General features: G+C 37.1%; 1 protein-coding gene across 13 annotated transcripts in view; it reads right to left on the bottom strand.

The window, feature by feature from the left end:
- LOC149085357 (protein hu-li tai shao-like) overlaps nucleotides 1-9285 on the bottom strand; it is a 66242-nt gene extending 56957 nt beyond the window's left edge. For 6 of the 13 annotated variants that reach the window (XM_089233326.1, XM_089233330.1, XM_089233331.1 and 3 more), the window contains exon 1: nucleotides 9129-9285. Coding sequence is in view for 7 of the 13 variants with exons in the window: in XM_089233332.1 (XP_089089458.1) it covers nucleotides 279-283 (5 nt within the window). In the remaining 6 variants the exon portion in view is untranslated. Of the gene's footprint in view, nucleotides 1-278; nucleotides 689-9128 lie in introns of those variants that run through there. The other 7 variants (XM_089233323.1, XM_089233329.1, XM_089233324.1 and 4 more) reach the window with 5 other exon arrangements.
- Between the last annotated feature and the right edge of the window lie 9285 nt (nucleotides 9286-18570).

The raw sequence follows: 18570 nt of genomic DNA, 5'->3' as shown, positions 1-18570 counted from the left end.
CGGTTAAGTTACGAATCATTACTGTCAGTACGACTTTTGAATTACCCTAAATACTGTGGAACGGTACGACTTTAACGCACAATATTCTAGGTATATATAACTGAAACCCTAACTCCGAAATTCTCAATACTCGCAAATGATTTTTACCCATGGGATAATCTCGTACATATTATTTATGAACATAAAGCAAATTTGTGCCCACTATTTACACAGAGGTTATGTACTTCATTCCGAAATGACATGAATTCCAAATAAAAAAATATTTTTCGACGACCTACCTCATTAATGCAGAAACTGATTAGTGAAAGCGCCTGCGACGGAACAACGAAATCAGTCTGCTTAAAGACCTCGCTTGACCGAATGTCGCAAAAGATTCGCCCTCAAACTGTCCACTTGTAATGCCGCTCTCGCTAGAAAACAACTAAGGGAATCAGTTGAACATGTTGCTCAACGCGGCATTCAGCGCCTGCATTAACCGGGTCGCGAAGCACTCGATTTGAATGCCTAATGCGAAAGAACAGAAAAAAAATTGCGTCTGTTGTAGCGGCTCGAATAACGAGATAATAAATAACTTCTTACGTAAATTGCAGAGATCAAAAATTTATTGAAAAATTGACTTTGCTGGAAAACCTCTCGAACAAACCCATTCTGGTGGGGGGAAAAATATGATCTGTCTCGACGCAATTTCATCTCGTACATTAATGACCACAAAAAAGCGAGATAAGAAAAACATTAAAAGCAGGAAACCAAAGTTAACGAGGTCGATAAGAAATAATCAAACTTCGCGGAAAAACTTCATTCGGATATTAATATTCCAATATCTCCCTATAGAACATATGATGGAAATGAAATATCAGATGTCTTTCAGGCTGCTAACACTCGCAAATTTCTCCCAATTAAATCATAAAAATAAAAACAATCGTTTATGGCAGTATTGGAAAAACACAAAGTAGAAAAGAAATCTACAAAACTGCTGCTCCGACCCGAATAAAAACTAATTAAATTGCATACGGATTTCAACTTAGGACACTTTTTTTATTAGAATCACAAATAGCGTTTATTAAGGAAATAAAAAATTTTCGTGACGGATTACTTTCACTTCCAACAATCGTAAAAGTAAAATCGAACAAGTCCTCACTTTCTCAAGGATGAAATCCAGCGGTAGCGATTGATTACACTGGATTTTTTCTTTATTTTGTAGCAGTCAAATGAAGCACACTAATGATTTCCAAATGTTCATTAGATTCCCCTTTTCTCTCCACTAAACGGTCACTTTTATGAACCTGTGAGACAGTTCGATAGGGACTGACACGTTGATGCCGTAAAAAAAATATAGGCTTGAATAGTCGAACCGGACCTTAGCACGTTGATGCGCCCAGCGAAACGTATTTTAATACGTTCAAGTTTTAGTTCGTGCCAAATTTCACGTCTTTATATTAGCATTCAAATTTTCACATGTTTTTACGATCAATGGTGGACCGTCTTATAACTCAATCTCCCAAATAAAGCCAAGCGGGGGAGTATCAGCATCAAAATTATGGCTAAGATATATCAACTTGTTTAAGTTTAATAAGTGATATTTGGATATCTCAATTTTTTTCGCAAACTAATTAAATGCAAAAACAATGAATAGAAAGCTATAAAGTTTTAAGTTTTTAGCACGATTTTGTCAATTTCTAAAAACTTTATTAACCCTTAAGGCACACATGATCAAGGCCAACTGCAACAAGCAAAATATTTCTAATTTATACAATCGTCATTTGAAAATTTTACTCACGAAACGTGAATTTATTTGAGCTTCATAGTTTGAATATTGGATTTAAAAAATTGTAGAATGAAAAGTCGGAAGGAGAACAGATGATATTAGCACGAAATCCGTGAGAAGAATTGGGTCATGCAAATCTGTTCCCAACACCGAGTAATTTCCGCTAGTTTAAATGAGAACACAGGAACATGAGCTAGTGTAGTCAGAGTGGACACAATACTACGCGGCGATACGAAAAGTATAGTGGTTAAAAATTTTTATTTAATTAAAATTTTCATGTGAAAAGATGACCAGAATTATGCTGCATTATTGACGGAAGTTTGGCGGAATAGCAAAGAAGCCTAAAAATTATCAAATATGTTTGCATATATTTGATATCAACAAAACGAAAACGTTATATTGATGGATTCTATAGTTTTACTATTAAGGAAGCAATCGATGACAGTAGTTTGTTTCTTTGTTTCGCATTGTCCTGGATATAAGCCAAAAAGTTGGCCCGACTTTTTGACCGTGCATGGCTTCATAAATCTTGATTTTAAGGAAGAGATACACAAAGGAATCTCCATAATGAAATAATTTAATGGTAATCATTCAAGACTCCTAGTCTTTTGAAATACATTAGATCAATGGAAGCGTGAGATAAAGTTTCTTTCATATTCCCAGACTCCAACAGAAGATTTCAATGTTTCATGCTATTTACTGTAAAACAATTTTTTTCCCTAGATGTTTTGTATAATTTGTTTCAGGCATAAAATTTTAGTTATGAATTTTGCAGCGAAATAATAAGCAAAGTGATTTTATTCCTATAGGATATTTTTTATGATCAAATCGAGGGCGCGGTAGCCAGGTCGATAAGATACTCGCCTAAAGTACCAAAGGATGTTTAGGTGTCGAGTTCGATACCCGGTTCGTCCTTGTCAGAAAACTTTCCTGACACAGGGGTACAACAGAAACGGCGACATGACCGCAGAAAAAATTGCTACCGCAGAGTCCCCCATCGAGGGGTTAGCGCACCAACCTCTCGATGAGTATAAAAAACAAGCCTGCCGTTCGGAATCGGCAATAAATTGTAGGTCCCGGTCTAATTAGCCCTCGTGTGCAGAAAATGACCATGGTGCGACAAAAAATTATCAAATCGACTTAAGTTTCTTGGAAATAATGTAATGGTTATAGACAAAGCTTGACAAAATCACAAAAACTATTAGCAGCCAGAACTATTTTTTCGGAGCAAAAATCCTCCCCCATCCGAGAAAACCGATCCAAAAATGTTTCTTTTGACTTACAGGACATAGTTACCCTCTTTCATGCTGGTGAAATTCCAAAAATTTTGTGCTGCTCTCAGACTCCAATTTGGCAATCACAGAAAATTTTAGGCACCAATACCAATTTTTTAAATCGCCATGACGCCCTGGTCACAGACGTTTTTGAATGTCATATTATGTAAAGTGATTTTAGGACCATTTCCTAATCTAATCGGAATATGTTCAAAGTACAGGGTGGGCGAAAAGTCCTGGACACATTTTAAAAATTGATGAAAAATCTACCAATTGACGTTAAGTATGGTTTGCACTAAAATACTAATCGAGGCGGAGAGTTTTTTATACATAATAAAGAAAATTTCAAAATTCCGCTCACAGATGACACTCCATCACGGAAAACTCGACATAACACGCAAAATGCGACACAGAGTATAATTAACGTTTATTACCATTTGCGTAACAAAAAACTACATTTCAATATGAACACCACTTTCTAGCTCGGGCTACATCTAAACAGATGAAAGGGTGCCCAAACTGAAATGTGGAAGTTTTATGTAACGCAATCATAACGTATAATCAACATTAATTATGTACTGCTTGTGTAGTATTTTATATGTTACGTCGAGTTTTTCGGGATGCAGCGAGTGAAATATTGAACTATTTATAAATTTATCAAAGAAATTCTAGCTAGGTCATGGTAGATATTTAGTGCAAACCGCACTTTTACGTCAAATGGTTGATTTTTTATTAATTTTTAAAATGTTTCATGGCCTTTTGACCACCTTGTATATCAACTTTGTATTTATTCACAGAAATTTATTGCAATCATGGATATGATATGTTTGACTTGCTAAGAATTCTACAAAAATTTCCACACTTTATTCATGTTAAAATTTTTTGCAGCAGCAATCCCGAGATATCTGGTTAAACTTGATCTGCTTTATTTCGGTCACGCTGAAATATTTCTGGTTCTTGACAAGCTTTTATTTCCAATGTGGAAGTTATAATGCTGATCAAGAAAATTTTAAATACAGCTTAATGGATTTAATAATAGATAAATTACTATATGAAATGCATACCACAATTGCTCTGACACTAAATACCAAGTAAAAGGGAAAAAAATGATTTTCTACATTAGAAACTCATTTAAAAAAATGAAGCCAATAATTGATTGTGATTAGAAATTATAAACTTGCAACTTAAAAATATTAAATTGGATTAAATACAGGGCGATTCAGAAAAGATGGGAAAAACTTCAAGAGGTGATAGTATACACCGATACAAACAATTGTCAAACGTTAAAACGGCATTCCTGTTGAAATTTATCGGAAGGAAAGGAACACTGCATGCAAATGTAACCTAGGGAAGAAGAAACCATCTGCAAATCTGCGTCAGTGAAAGACGCGGACGCCAGCTCTGACGTTATTCCAGCGTGCAACCGTTCTAACAGTTGTAACGTACGGGATAATAGAACACTTTAGTTATACTGATAAAGCAGGCATGCATTTCATTCACGCATTCATTACGCAGACATGCATTTCATTCATGCATGAATGTCTGCTTTTTCAGTATAACTAAAGTGCGTCATTATCCCGTACGTTAGAACTGTTAGAACGGTTGCACGCTGGAATAATTTTACGGGGCTGGCGTCAGCGCCTTTTATTCACTGTGAAGCAGATTTGCATATGGTTTCTTCTTCCCCAGGTTACATTTGCATGCATGGTGTTCTTTTTCTCCCGATAAATTTCAACAGGAATGTCGTTTTAACGTTTGCGGTGCGGCCGTTTCATGTTAGACCACGCATTCTTTGATGACAATTGTTTGTATTGGTGTGTACTATATCACCAATAAGTTTTTCCCATCTTTTTTGAATAATCCTGTATAGGGCTCTGCTCCCAAGATCTTTTGACAGCACAATTGCTAGCTCACTAATAACCTAATATCTTCATTACTTTACTTAGAATAATTCATATTAATTACTACTGTATACAAAGCCCTGCTGATTACAATATTTTTCAAAAAATGTGGTTGATGCTCACAACCTCAAACAAAATAAACGGAAACAAAAAGTAGTATACCTCAAGCTTAACTAATGAATTAGTTTTCAAATACCGAACGGAATATATACTTTCTACAGGAAAGGGGGCATTCAAGTATTACGTCAGCAGATTTTTAGCCATTTTGACCCCCCTCCCCTTGTCAGCAAAATTTCGTCAGCAGCTTTCTCCCGACCTCTTAACGCACATTGAGTGGGTGGGCACGGGCCTCCGGTGCCCCGATTGATTTCTGAATAAATTCTGGGGGTGCTCGGAAGAGTTCTAAAAATTTCCATGAGCGTTCGTGCACCTACACCACCACCGGCTCCGACGCCACTGAATAGGTAAGGGAAAGCTCCACAGGACATGGGAGCGGTCTACAGAGATCTTAGAAAGGTTTGAGGGGTCTACTAGAGGACCTTTCTATGGGAATGTTAGTTCAGGTGTTCACAAACTAAGGAAAGGTTTTTCTCGTTTTTGGTTTTCCTAAAAAAGATGTAAAATAAAGATGCCATTAAGAATATTTACATAAAAGGTGATGGGACGCGGTATAGCCCAGATTGATAAGATACTGACCTAAAGTACCAAAGAATGTTTAGTGGTTTAGCGATTCGATACCCGATTTGTCCTTGTCACAAAACTTTTCTGACACGGGGTACAACAGAAACGGCGACATGAAAAAAGATTACTACCGCCGGAAGACCCACATCGAGGGGTGTTAGCGCACCAACCTCTCGGTATGTATTAAAAAGACTGCCGTTCGGAAGCGGCAATAAATTGTAGGTCCCGGTCTAATTCCGGTATAACCCTCGTGTGCAGAAAATGACCGTGGTGCGACAAAAATGATCAAATGATTAAAGGGTGATTACGCGCAAGCAACCTTCTACCCCCGGCCCGTCATAAAAAGTCAGAAAATCCGACACCCCCTCGATGCTGATGTAATACTTTAATGACCCCTAACTGAAGCAAGCTTGTGCTTGAAGGGTAGGCAAAACTACTAGATAAATTGTGAAGATCTCGAGGAAAGTTACAAAATAAGCATATGAGAAAATATGGATGAAATGGAAAATGTGTTTTGCTAAACAATTTTTCTTTTGTGTACAATGGGATTTGCTTATCAGTGGGATTGATGAGAAAGTTTAAAAAATAAAATCTCAATCAAAATCACTAACATTAATGGTATCTCCTTCATCCCAGCATACCTTTAAGTTTAAATTTATATTTCTGTGAGCCATAAAACTTGAGAAGTAGTTAAGTGTTTCAGAAGTTACTGATTAGGCTACTTGAAGAATATTATTTTAACGACATAATATATGTTAAGACTGAGGGAACTAAAATATAGTTAACATTGTGCAAGAAAATATTTCCATTGAAAATGTGACGCTGAAAATAAGATACAATAGCCCCTGTTATAACATGCACATTTTAATAGTTCATGCCTTCCATTAGAACTTGCTTAAACACTTATAACTAAATGTCAGTTATAGTGATTTCACTTTTTTTTTTTCCTTCTTTGGCTCCTAACATGTATAATATAATGGAGTTACTGTATTTAACTCTTTCAGTGCCATTGACAAGATATTTTGCCTCCTTAAAAGTCTATTATTTTAGCACTGGCAAATCCAAGTATTTTGTAAAGTTGATTAACGAAACACTTTCTATACTCTGCACCTGCTGAAAATTGGAAGAAAACCTACTTCATATAAAAAGATATGACATTTTACAGGGGATTCAGTGATTTCTACTCTGCCATGGAAAGGAGTAAAAACTTAAAAATTTGATTTTAATAGCACATGCAAATTCGAATATAATCTGATATTATGAACATAAATCTGATATTTTCATGGTCCCCATGGGAGAGGCTGACAGTATCAAATCTTTTGCTTTCTCTCTAGTTTCAGAACAGATCAAGATCCAAGGCCCCAATAGTAATTATTCAGCTTACCTGAGAAACCACCTAAAAAACTCTAGGCTCCTAATTGCCCATACATAATTACAGAACTGGCTGGGACCTGAGATGAATTTTATCTTTTGCTTTTTCTCACACTATGAATTTACTTGAAAGAGGTCCCATGGAAAATCTTGGCCTTAAGGCCACACTCCCAGATATATGAACCATGAATATCTTCACAGGTTTTTGAAAGAAAACTTATAGGAAAAGTTCTGTATGCACTTGTTAGCATGAGAAATCTTTCAAATCAAATCTGTACACAATGCTTTCATTTTAAAGATTGAAATTCTTTCAATCTTGATATAAATTGATCAGACAAACCATAACCAATACTATCTGTCGATACTGTGCTCAAAAGATCAACTATCAAGTTCCCTTACTCAGTGCCATCTTAACAAATGAAACCTACCCAGGCATAGCCTAGGGACCTTGTGAAAATGAAATCATTTGATCATTTTTATCGCACCACAGTCATTTTCTGCACACGAGGGCTAATTAAACTGGGCTTATAATTTATTGCCAATAAAATGAAATCTAGTTAAAATTTACAAGAGTGAGTACAAACTATTAGGAAGGGATTTCTAGGTAGGCTCAGAAAAATCACTTCGCCTGGAAGTCCCATGACACTCTTTAACACTAGAACTATGGGGCGGTAATTTTGACCTCACTTGGAAATTTCTTTTATCCAGATTTTACATACACTATAAATATATTTTTCAGGAAATAAAATTATTTTTCTCTTTTAAAAATAGCGTATATGTCCTTACGTATAGGTCCATGTGTCCTTACATTTCAAGCATAAGCAAACATACAGGGTGTTTCAAAAAAGATGGGCTAATTTCTAAAAGACAGTAGAACGCATTCAAATAATCTTTGCTCATGTATAAAACAACTATTTCAACACCATTATACGATTATATGAGAAATGATAACATTGTTTGCCAATTGCAACAGCACCTCGTGTTCTTTCTGCTAGTAAATTGAGTATTAGCTTCAACTGTAAAATCTCTTGGCTGCTCCACCTGGGATGGGAAGGGAGGGGGACAGAACTTGGATTCAGGTCACTTGATCCCCAAAAAAAATTGTCATGGAGCAAAAAAGGCATTCCGAAATTTTGAAATGAACGAATAATATGCAATGTAAATTCCAAAAAATATCAATTTTTTTACAGGGTTGGGGCCCCAGGGGTCCCAGTTCCTCTAAAAACCCTCATAGAGCAATATTTCAAAACAGGCAACCCTAGTTCTTATGGTAATGGTTCAATATAAAACTTTATGAACATTTAAAACAGTATCATGAACGTTTGTAATAGCAGTCAAAAAGACACCGCTCCAGTAGTTCTGTCTACAGGTTCAACATAAAATGGCCCTGTCTTTATACTTTTTGTCTCATGAAATGTTTTTTGAACAATACATTTCTACATTTTACATCATTAATTTGCACTTATATAAAAATACAATACTTTGCCAGATATATTTTTGTGGCTAAGGTTGATATATTATATATCAGCAACTTTTCACATAAAAAACCCAACACGGACAATTATGACAGCCTTGGAACACCTTAAATTTAAAAAACAAAAAAACATTGGAATCGCATCATTGTAAAACACAGCATTTAGAGTTCTTGAGTTCCACTTTGCCTTCAACCTTTAGGATACATATTTGATATATGCAAAACCTAACTATCACAAACAGGGCCTATTTTTTTTTTCTTTTTTTCACTTTTCAATATGAATGTTATTCTAAAAAACGAGAAAAACACATGATCGTAGCGCATGAATTTTAGTACGAATTGTTCGATGTTACGAAAGTTGCATGAATGAATAACTACGAGGGGGGGGGGGAAGAATAACAGAACCCCCAAAATCCCGGGCAGCCTAGTTCTGGGCGAACCCTTAAAGCAAGATCTTGACGTTATCTTAGAAACTTGAAGAATTATTTTCCAGTGCTTGCCTTGGAAATGTAAATACACGGAAAAGCCGGTACAGAAAAATTAAAAAAAAAAAAAAAAAAAAAGTGAAAGTAACAAAAATGATATAATCTATCTTTCCCGCATGCAACTGTCAAAATCTGTATATGATACAATTGAAAAGACTTCCAAACCCAAACACTTACTTGCCGCACTCTTTTAAGTCAGTTCGCCTTTTAAAAGAAAGGTATTAAATATTAGTAGTTAGTAAACACGAGACAGAAACGGCATTCACGACGCACAGATATCTTCAGACACAATAACACGACACACACTTTTCCTTTCAAAAGCTCTACCTAAAACAGAAGGGCGCGGCAAGTTTCCCACAGATCCTCTCTACAACATAGCTTGGGCGAATGCTGATTGGATGTATTTACTGATGCCATTCTGGATTCAAAAAATTTAAAAATCATTGAAAAAAAATATAGTAGGGATAAACTAAGGGGAAAACGTAAGTAAAAAATTGAAAAACGGGAAAAACACTGTGAAAATTCGATGATTTCCGAGATGACCATATTTGCTCGTGAAAAATACGGCATATCAGGCTTCCAAGTACGGGAAAATACGGGACATGGCTAATTATTGCAAAAAATGATGCCAAAGGTAAACAAGGTTGCCAACTATTGCTAAAATCACAGAGAAGTAACTAATCGCAGGAAATGAAGCCCTAATGTAAATTGTAGTGAATTAAAAAAAAACATGGCAAATATACTGGATCAGTGTTTCCCATATCTACACTAGACTAAAGTTCAGTGAGGTTCTTTCTGGAGGGAGAGAAGTATATGCAGGACCGTCTCACCATCAGAAATCTCAGGAAAAGTTGTGTTCTGGGACCAGGGCCGCAACTAGATGCTTGGTCAGGGCAAGCACGCATTTTGGCGCCCCCTCATAATGTTGAAGGAGAGGCTAAAGAGTGAAATTTGCGTCCCCTTTAGTCCGGTGCCCGGGGCACCAGACCCGCCTGCATCCCCTTAGTTGCGGCCCTGTCTGGAACCCCCATACTTAGCAGCAAGTAACAGTTAAGATATTTGCCTACTTGCGAAGATCATAGTACCATGCCAGATTACTAGATCTCATCATATAGGCCTTCTAAGGGCATGAGGCCACCGGATCATACCCGGATGGGCCCATGCATTGAGATGGTCCAAGTTCTATGTGGCTCCAGGGCCGGCCTTAAACCTAGTGGCACCCAGTACAAAAACAGTATTCACCCCCCCCCCCAGGAGCAGATCCAGAGTGATGTGACGGAGGAGTCAATTTTTGCTAGTCATTACTGTCCCGTAAAATACGGGACAGATTCATTCTACTATATTATCAGACTCTCGGTGTGGTGATCGTTTACATCGCCCACCCCCCCCCCCTCCTGGTTGGATATTAAGGGACCGAAGAAGTCGGAAAAGCTTTCTTCCTGAAATGAGATTACTGCTATTTAACTTGTAAACAAGCATAAAAACCCAACTCGTTTGATTTGATTAAGAGATTTTAAAACATTAAAAAAGCAAAACGTCACACATTTATGCATCACAAAGGTTAAATGAAAGTGATATTTCCGTATGATTTCTTTCATATTTATAAAACTCATAAACTTCATTTGAAATTATCCCTTTCAGACTCAGTACTAAGAAACGGAAGAGGTAGGCAAACACCGGCTAAAGCACCTGGTCCTGCAACTTGGACGGTGCCACGAGAGGAATGTGGGGGGGACGCTTGTAACTCCTCCTTTTTCTGAGCATAACCATTACAAGTAGATTCCAAGGAAAGACTGCCCCCGAGAAAGGGGCAGGACCCCGTCTTAAGAACATAATGGGCCCCCCGGGTCAAGTGGTTTTTCTGAGGCCCTACCTAGTAAATTCTATAAAATTTTAACTAGATCTCATTTTCATGAGGCCCCTCTACTTTTGAGACTCCCGGGTGGGTCCATGCGTTAAGACGGCATTGGGAAGGGGTTTTTTTCTCTCTGTAGATTTTTTTTTAACTTCAGGGACTTCGGCTTTAATCTCAACGATAACGCACAATTCTTGAAGTTTGGGCTGAACATCCCTGAGGTTAAAAAAAGAATATCTAAAGTGAAAAGAAGTAACCCGCACGTTTGTGCATACAGGGTCTAAAAGGATTACACATAATCGCCGGTAAAAGTGATAAATGTTGCGAAATTTATCAAACTTACCGAGACGATTGGTGATTATGCATTACCGATATGCTTTACCGACTAAACGCATATACCGTACTATTTCTATATTTCATCAGCTTCAAAAACCTCATTTCAAATATACATAGATACATATCCGAAATTTCTCTTATTCGAAATGGATTTGCCGCTGCCCCCCTCTTTGTTTTGGATATATTAGGTACTACTTTATTTCTATATTTGGAAGTCCCAATTAACCTACCCTATTCTGCTGCTTATAGCCAGTAGATTATACGTTTAAAAAAATTACGTTGAAATAAAAACAAAACGTCGGAAATGAGTTTCTTAGTGTGGATCAAAGCTGCATGAAGAGTTTTAACTTTGAAGCGGCTTTAGAGTGTGGGTAAATCACTGCATCTTATCTGCAACTTTTTTTTCTGAGATAGGTTTCATTAGTTATAATTATGTTGAAAATTTAATTGCAAAAACATATATTTTTTAAATATGTATGTATGGGGTAGATGCCAGTACAAAAATTTACATTTTGTCTACAAAAATGTGTTAAACAAACTCCCCCCCCCCATCCTCCTTGAGAGCGATTTTATATTGATAAATGGTATTTTTTTCATGTGAGTTATATACCGCTGCGCAGGGCCGTCTTAAGAGCATCATGGGCCCCTGGGCCAAGTTATTTTCTTAAGGCCCTACCTGACAAATTTTTAAAAGTTTTAACCGTTTCTCATTTCTGTGAGGCCCCCGGACTGTGCCCGGGTGAGCCCGTGCGTGAAGACAGTACTGCCGCTGCCATAGACTAAAGATATAACTATTCTATCTCTGTGGCCGCTGCCGACTATACATGTTGCCTTTTTTCCCTCATACTAGCTAAGTTTGCATCTGCGGATTATAAGCAGCTAAATTCGTTTGTTTAATTCTTATTCAAGGTTAACGTCGAGGACTGAAGAAAACAAAAAGAAATGGCATCTTCAAAATGACTTTCTTTAAGATGATTAAAATTCTTACAACTTATAGAAAACTAATATAACAAAAATTAAAATCGAAAATTTTAACTAGGATCACCAGATTTTCTTTTCGATTAAATTTATATTGATTTTGACCCGTCTTGGAAGTCTGTTGGCATATCTTGTCAAGTAATCTCGGCATTGATTTGTAATTACGACCTTCTTGCATCCTTCATTGGTTGACCGACCACTTCAAAGCAGGGCTGTCACCAAAATATGCCCTCGAAAATGCTATCACCCTCCCCCCTTCCCCCATTTAAGAATTTGAAGTGTCAACAGGCTCTCGCGATACATATATACTATTATACGTATATACACTATTGCTGTTTTTTTTAGATTTGAACAGCAATCAATGGCCCAACCCCACATCTAAAGTCATAGAAAACGAGGAAATAACAATCGTTTTACATTTCTATCTTTTGACTCGACAGACATAGCTGTGTCTAGCTTCCTATAGTATTGGTTCTAAATCCATGATTCCAACCAGGCAGCTAGCCAACACTTACAGGCAGCTAGATTGATTAAGTTCACACAATTACACAATGATTCGTATTCCCAAATAATATATAACATAGTGGAAAAATTTCATGTTTTAATAAACTGGCACACTATTTAATTAATAAATCTATTTGGTGAGACGTATCATCGTTCTTCCACCTAGTACCTTACCAAAATGTAAAACAATGCAGTGAAGCATATTTTAGGGGTTTTCTCGTGTGAGCACATTTCTGTTTCTCCTCGTGTGACAGGCAGAACTAGGCCCAAGTGCAGGATCCGTATTTAAAATGGTCAGCAAATGATAAGTTTTAATTCATTCCTTTTTTTTTAAACATTTATTCAACTTTTTTTTTTTTGAAATAATGTTGATATAATTTAATTGAATACTTGGCGATTCGATTCTGCGTTTTTAATACAAGTAATACAAGTCGGGAAAAAAGAGGCATGAAAGGCCTCTGGCTCAAAATCTTTTCCACATCAGAAGACACTTTCAATTCCTGTAATACTCCTCACAACACAGGAAAACACTTTTGCTCTCGTTAGCAGAAAAATTGGGTGACCGAGGGCGATTCCTGCATTATTTTTTTACAGCACAACAAAAGAGAAGAGAGCTCAAGAGAGAGAGGTTTTGTATTTTTATCTGACCAAAATTGCTATGTACTGTACGTATATAGGTGCACTGCCCATCGATTCTTTCCTTTTCGAAAAATAACCGTAATATTATGCACACTCAAACCTCCAATTCTTTTACTCATTTCGGTAATTTTTCATGTATATTTTATAGTTATTTTTTTAAATATACGTATCTTAAAGATATTTTTCTAGTAATGTATATCTAATGTGTTTCGGCACCAATTCTCATTTGGCGCCAGTGCAATTTCTGAATCAATTCTGTGGATGCTCGGACCCGTTCTACAAACTTCCGTGGGTGCTCGAGCACCCACAGCATCCCCAGCTCCGACGCCACTGGTGAACGCCATATTCTCAGAATATGGAATCTCAGAATACCTATGGAAGGTATTTCTAGGAGCTCTAACGAGAACGACCAATAGCGGAGAAAAAAGTTACAGCAAGAAGTGGGCAAGATTTTGTCCTTTTATACTTTCCATTACTAATATTGAACAATATTTTTAAAATATCGCATCTGATGTCTTGGTGCTTATTTGTCATCTATTTTTTCACTCTAATTCTGAGATAACACTATAACGACTGATATGATATTTTATTAAAACTAACACTCCTGTTTGCCGCATAATGATACTAACATTCTACACCAAATTCATTTATTTATTTATTGGTGTATTTCTTTTCAAAAATTGTCATCTTCATAAATCTAATAAATTATAACAGTATTAATGTGGAAACGGTTTCATTCATACATGATGAATTGTATTTATATATTTGTGATTATGTATACGAAATGAGTCGTACATTTTTATCTATGATCACCAGTATGAATCGTATGATTCCTTGGTGATTTCATTTGCTCTCCGAAATGTATAAGTTGTATGAATAATGAATAATAATAAAAAAATAAATACATAATAAAGGCGGGAGCAGGGGCTGCTCTGAACATGCTTTCAGATGAAGACCTTGAGAGCAATTTTCAAAAATGGTAATGAAAACCTTCACTTTTTCTTTTTGTTCTTTCAAATTCGTACAAATCCAAACCCTGTGAAACTGCAAGAGATGTATTAAGTGGAGATTTTTTTTCCTAACTCATCATTTTATGAAGGTTATTGAAGGCAGAAAATGAAAAATTCAATTTTTTTCATCACAATTTTTTGGAGATCGAAAGTCATTTAAGAGAACGGGTGCCAATGTAGGCAAAGTTTTGATTGGGGGCAGCACTCGCTCCCCCCCCCCCCCGGCTACGTCACTGATGGCCACCCTCCTCCCTCTGTACTGTCTATGCTCCTGCACAATGTGGACGAGACAACAAGCTGCGATGATTTACGGAATAAGCAAAGAAACTAGTACTCGTGAAAGCAATTTTCTTGCATGATGGGAAGTTGTGACCACAACTGGTTTGTGCGTAGGTGGGATATTAAAAAGAAGCAAACGCGTTTGGTGTATTTATTTACTATTCCCCCTGAAATACTTGATCACTCGTGGTGTGTGGGCCCACCTAGCACTCGGAATAAAAATTGTTAATCATTGCTAACCAAGACCAGACGCATCCGTAATAATTCCATTAATCGCATCGATAGCCAAATAGAAAGAAATTACTTCTAATTACTCAAATGGTTTCAAATGGTTGTTTTTAAGCAGCCATCTTGCCATTGCCTGTGATCAGTGTCTCTGGAACTTAGAGAAACCACGATGAAGAAGACAAAAGCTTAATGCTCGGAACTTCGCACAAACTAGCAACGGCAATCTATACCAGTGGGTCTCGACCTTCAAAAGCTCACTGCTCTGTTGATATCTTCTTTGTGAGTAGAAGACCCGGTCATACACACGACTAATGCAAAATAAATGGACGACTTTTATATAAAAGGAACCAAGTGCTACTTTTAACATTTTTGAGATATACCGACATCTGAACTATTGAAAGAGGTGGGATTTTTTATTTAAATAGAACCAAGTGACATCTTTGTTGTGCTTTCGTCTGTGTGCACTTGAACCAACTCCCAAACTGAGTTTTCAACATCTTATTTTATTTAACCTCTTTACGATCAGGGATGTAATATTGTGTCCAAATGCCAGAAGAATGAATTCATTCCAGCTGACTATTTCTTCAACCTCTTTTTTTCCCTCAACACGAAACTTATTGCAAAAAAGCAAGGAGTCTGTACCAATACTTCCTTATCTAATCATCTTCTTTCTGTACTGTTCCTCCCCACCCTTTTGTTTGTTCCTTCTTTTATTTCTTTTCCTTTCTTCTTTTTTTTAACGTGCGAACCAGGCCACCACATTTATCGCCTATACGTCTAATACAAATCATTAGAATTTATCGCCAGCTTCTTGTACGGGAAGTGGTTAAATAGAACCACGTTATCTTGGCAGTTGGTTCTGTTTACAGAAAACTGACAAGAGAGGAACTCACAGGAAAGGACAACCTCGAATTCGCTCAAATGAAATTCAGAAAGTAAAGAATGACATTAATAAGTTTTTCAGACATAAATCCCACTTTTGTCCAAGAGAGAGTAGTGATACAAAAAACTGTCAACAGAACTAACAGAATCAACAATGCATGACTTATACAAAGAAGAAAATAAAGGGAATGGCATAGTAAGTTTTAGTTTTTACAAGATGATACTTCACACACATTCGCAAATCAAAAGAAAGAAGCTGAAGAAAGATACCTGCAATAAATTCGACAGTTTTCATGCTAATATTCAGAAGTTACAACGTTGCTGACATGGGAAAAATAGAGGATGATTTAAATGTGTATCAGTTAGAAGCTACAGAAGCAAGAGAAGCAGTGAATGATTACCCGAGAACTGCAAAGGAAAACGACACCTCGAAACATTATGTTATGACATGGAGAAAACATTGCCCCTACCAAGAATCCCTACAAATATTATTTATTAGGCCTACACGAGGCAAATATAAGTATATAATATTGGGATCCACTCTGGAAAAGAAAACAAAAGTTTCTTTTTCCTACTTGGGAAAACACATTCTTACTCAAGTTGGAAGGAATGTGACAGATCTTATCTATATATTTTGTGGTCTGACTCACACATGTGGGGGTCAGAACCGAAACATAAAAAATGTGCTTATGATGAATATATTGTTTGATGATCTAGACATGCTGAAATCTGTGACGTTGAAGCATTGGCGTACGCAAAAGGGGGGGGGGGCGAGATTATAGTGTTATCTTGCACAAAAAAACGTACCCCCCAGAGGAAAAAATTTTGAATTCCCCCGAGAAAATCCTGCGTATGCCTACTATGCGTTGAAGAACGATATTTCAGGGCAGTCATCTTCCAAATGATTCTGATTTTGGTGATGTAAAATCTGCCCTAAAAACCAACAATAACTATACGCTTTGGAGGATTACGTTGAGGAAATGGAAGGATGTCGTAAAAAGGGACCAAGGAAATTGAAAATGTTATCACCAACAGGAAGATGACCACTGAGGAAAAGAAAATCAACTGGCTCACAGTTCGTGCTAGTAAACTTGTGAGGACCAAACTATTTATCCTTCAGATCAAAACTAGCCATTCACAAGACAGGTTCATTCAAGTAGCTATTAAGAGCAAATAACGAGACGAGACCAGACCAGACCAGAATTCCTGACTTTCCGCTGGTTCCTTGCCCCTTGGGCCGAACTGTCAGCTTAAGAACTGACCGTATGGGCCTATGAAGAAAAGGAGACAAGGCTGTGCATGTTTGTGTCTAGTGTAGTGCATGTACGACGTGTAGCATGAAGGAAAAATTTTGACCACTCCGGGAGATTGGAAAAACTCAACAACGTCTGACGTGAGGTAGGTATCTAAAATTTATAACTTTCTTTTATGAACATTCGGATAATCTGAATAGGCCTTCTCCCTATGACCATTTCTAGCATGTTGCATGCATTCTAGCATGCTTTCAATCACAAAAATCCGTCCCATCCACATCCGCTACCGATGCCAGATCCACGGTGTGATGAGCAATATGTCTATTTAAATATAAAACATTAGGTTAAAAATACCACTAAAAAAATACTATACTATTAAATATTTAAAATCACGTAACTCGCTCTTTTTCAAAGAAAAAGGCCCCCCTCAGAGCCAATAAAAATTAGCAAAAATGCTTTAGTCCTATTCGTTAAAATAAAAACCGAGAACCAATAAAAAGCGCATCACACCATGCTTTGTCCTATTCGATAAAAGAAAAATTTTATAGTTTAAGAATTTAGATACACTTTAATTAAATACAATTTAGTGTCCAGCCTTTTACGCATTTACAAAAATTTCTTGGGTTGTCGTTAAAAAAATTTCTATAAAAATCTTTATCTTCTCATCATTAGACTTTACTTTATTCATTTCTGTGAGGCGAGTTATCATTAGCTGAAATATCTTTGTTACAGGCACAGATTTCTTCACCGTTTGCCTCCGAAATTTTTTCTGACATCACATCGCTGAATTCTCTCACTTTGTTTACGTATGAGGGTTCTCTCCCTCAGCCGCCCAGCCTTCTTCTCATTTTTCATTGGGTACGTACTAAATTTTATATCCTTGAACAACAAGGTTGGTTTTTGAACGCTCTTTTGTTGGGGGGGGGGTGTTTCCTCTATTATTAATATGGTTAATTTTCCATAAGCGTGGTCAGCGCCAACGAGGCGACTTTTTTTCCGCGCCAAAATTGGCAACCTTGATAGCCGAATCGGTATTTGCTCGTTTTGGCAACCCTTTATCAGCCACAGTAATTAACCACATATTTCGTTAATTCAATTTTTTGTGATAATTTCTTTGCAGTTTGCCGCATATTTCATTTTATTACCGCATATTAGATTGATTATGTATTATTACTTGTGTTTTTTGCGTAATTGTATGTGTTTTTGTCGGCCATTTTGAATTAATCACCGCAAAAGTGGCGTTTGCTTGGCGCGAAAAAAAGTCACTACGTTGGTAGTGACCACACGCTTATGCGCTTACGGAAAATAAACCTTTAATTATTATTCCTATTTTTCCAATTATTGTTGGACTTATGCATGGTAAGCGAGATGGTAAGTGCCTATAACGTGTTCCGCAGTCACAAAAATGGTGGGAAAAATTTGAAGCCACGAGACACATCCACTGTTGTTACCCAGCAAGTCGACCAGACAGTGAAAACAATGCCTGCTGTTTGTGCGCATGAGGATTGCAGTGTTCGTGAAAGGCCGCTGTGGTGGTCGAGTGGTCATAGTGACGGACTCGCATCGCGGGGACCCGGGTTCGAGCCCCACCGTCGCCACAGTGGTGGTCGGCTGAAGTTGGTTTTCTGTGGTTCCCAACTTCGAGCCGATCTCCC

This window comes from Pholcus phalangioides, unplaced genomic scaffold (assembly GCF_987345545.1).
Source record: "Pholcus phalangioides strain wild (caught in Gottingen) unplaced genomic scaffold, Ppha-v1.0 ptg000007l_1, whole genome shotgun sequence".
In the NCBI taxonomy this organism is placed as follows: Eukaryota; Metazoa; Arthropoda; class Arachnida; order Araneae; family Pholcidae; genus Pholcus; species Pholcus phalangioides.
The sequence above is the reverse complement of the archived record's forward strand: the minus strand, read 5'-3'. Positions and strand labels throughout refer to the sequence as shown.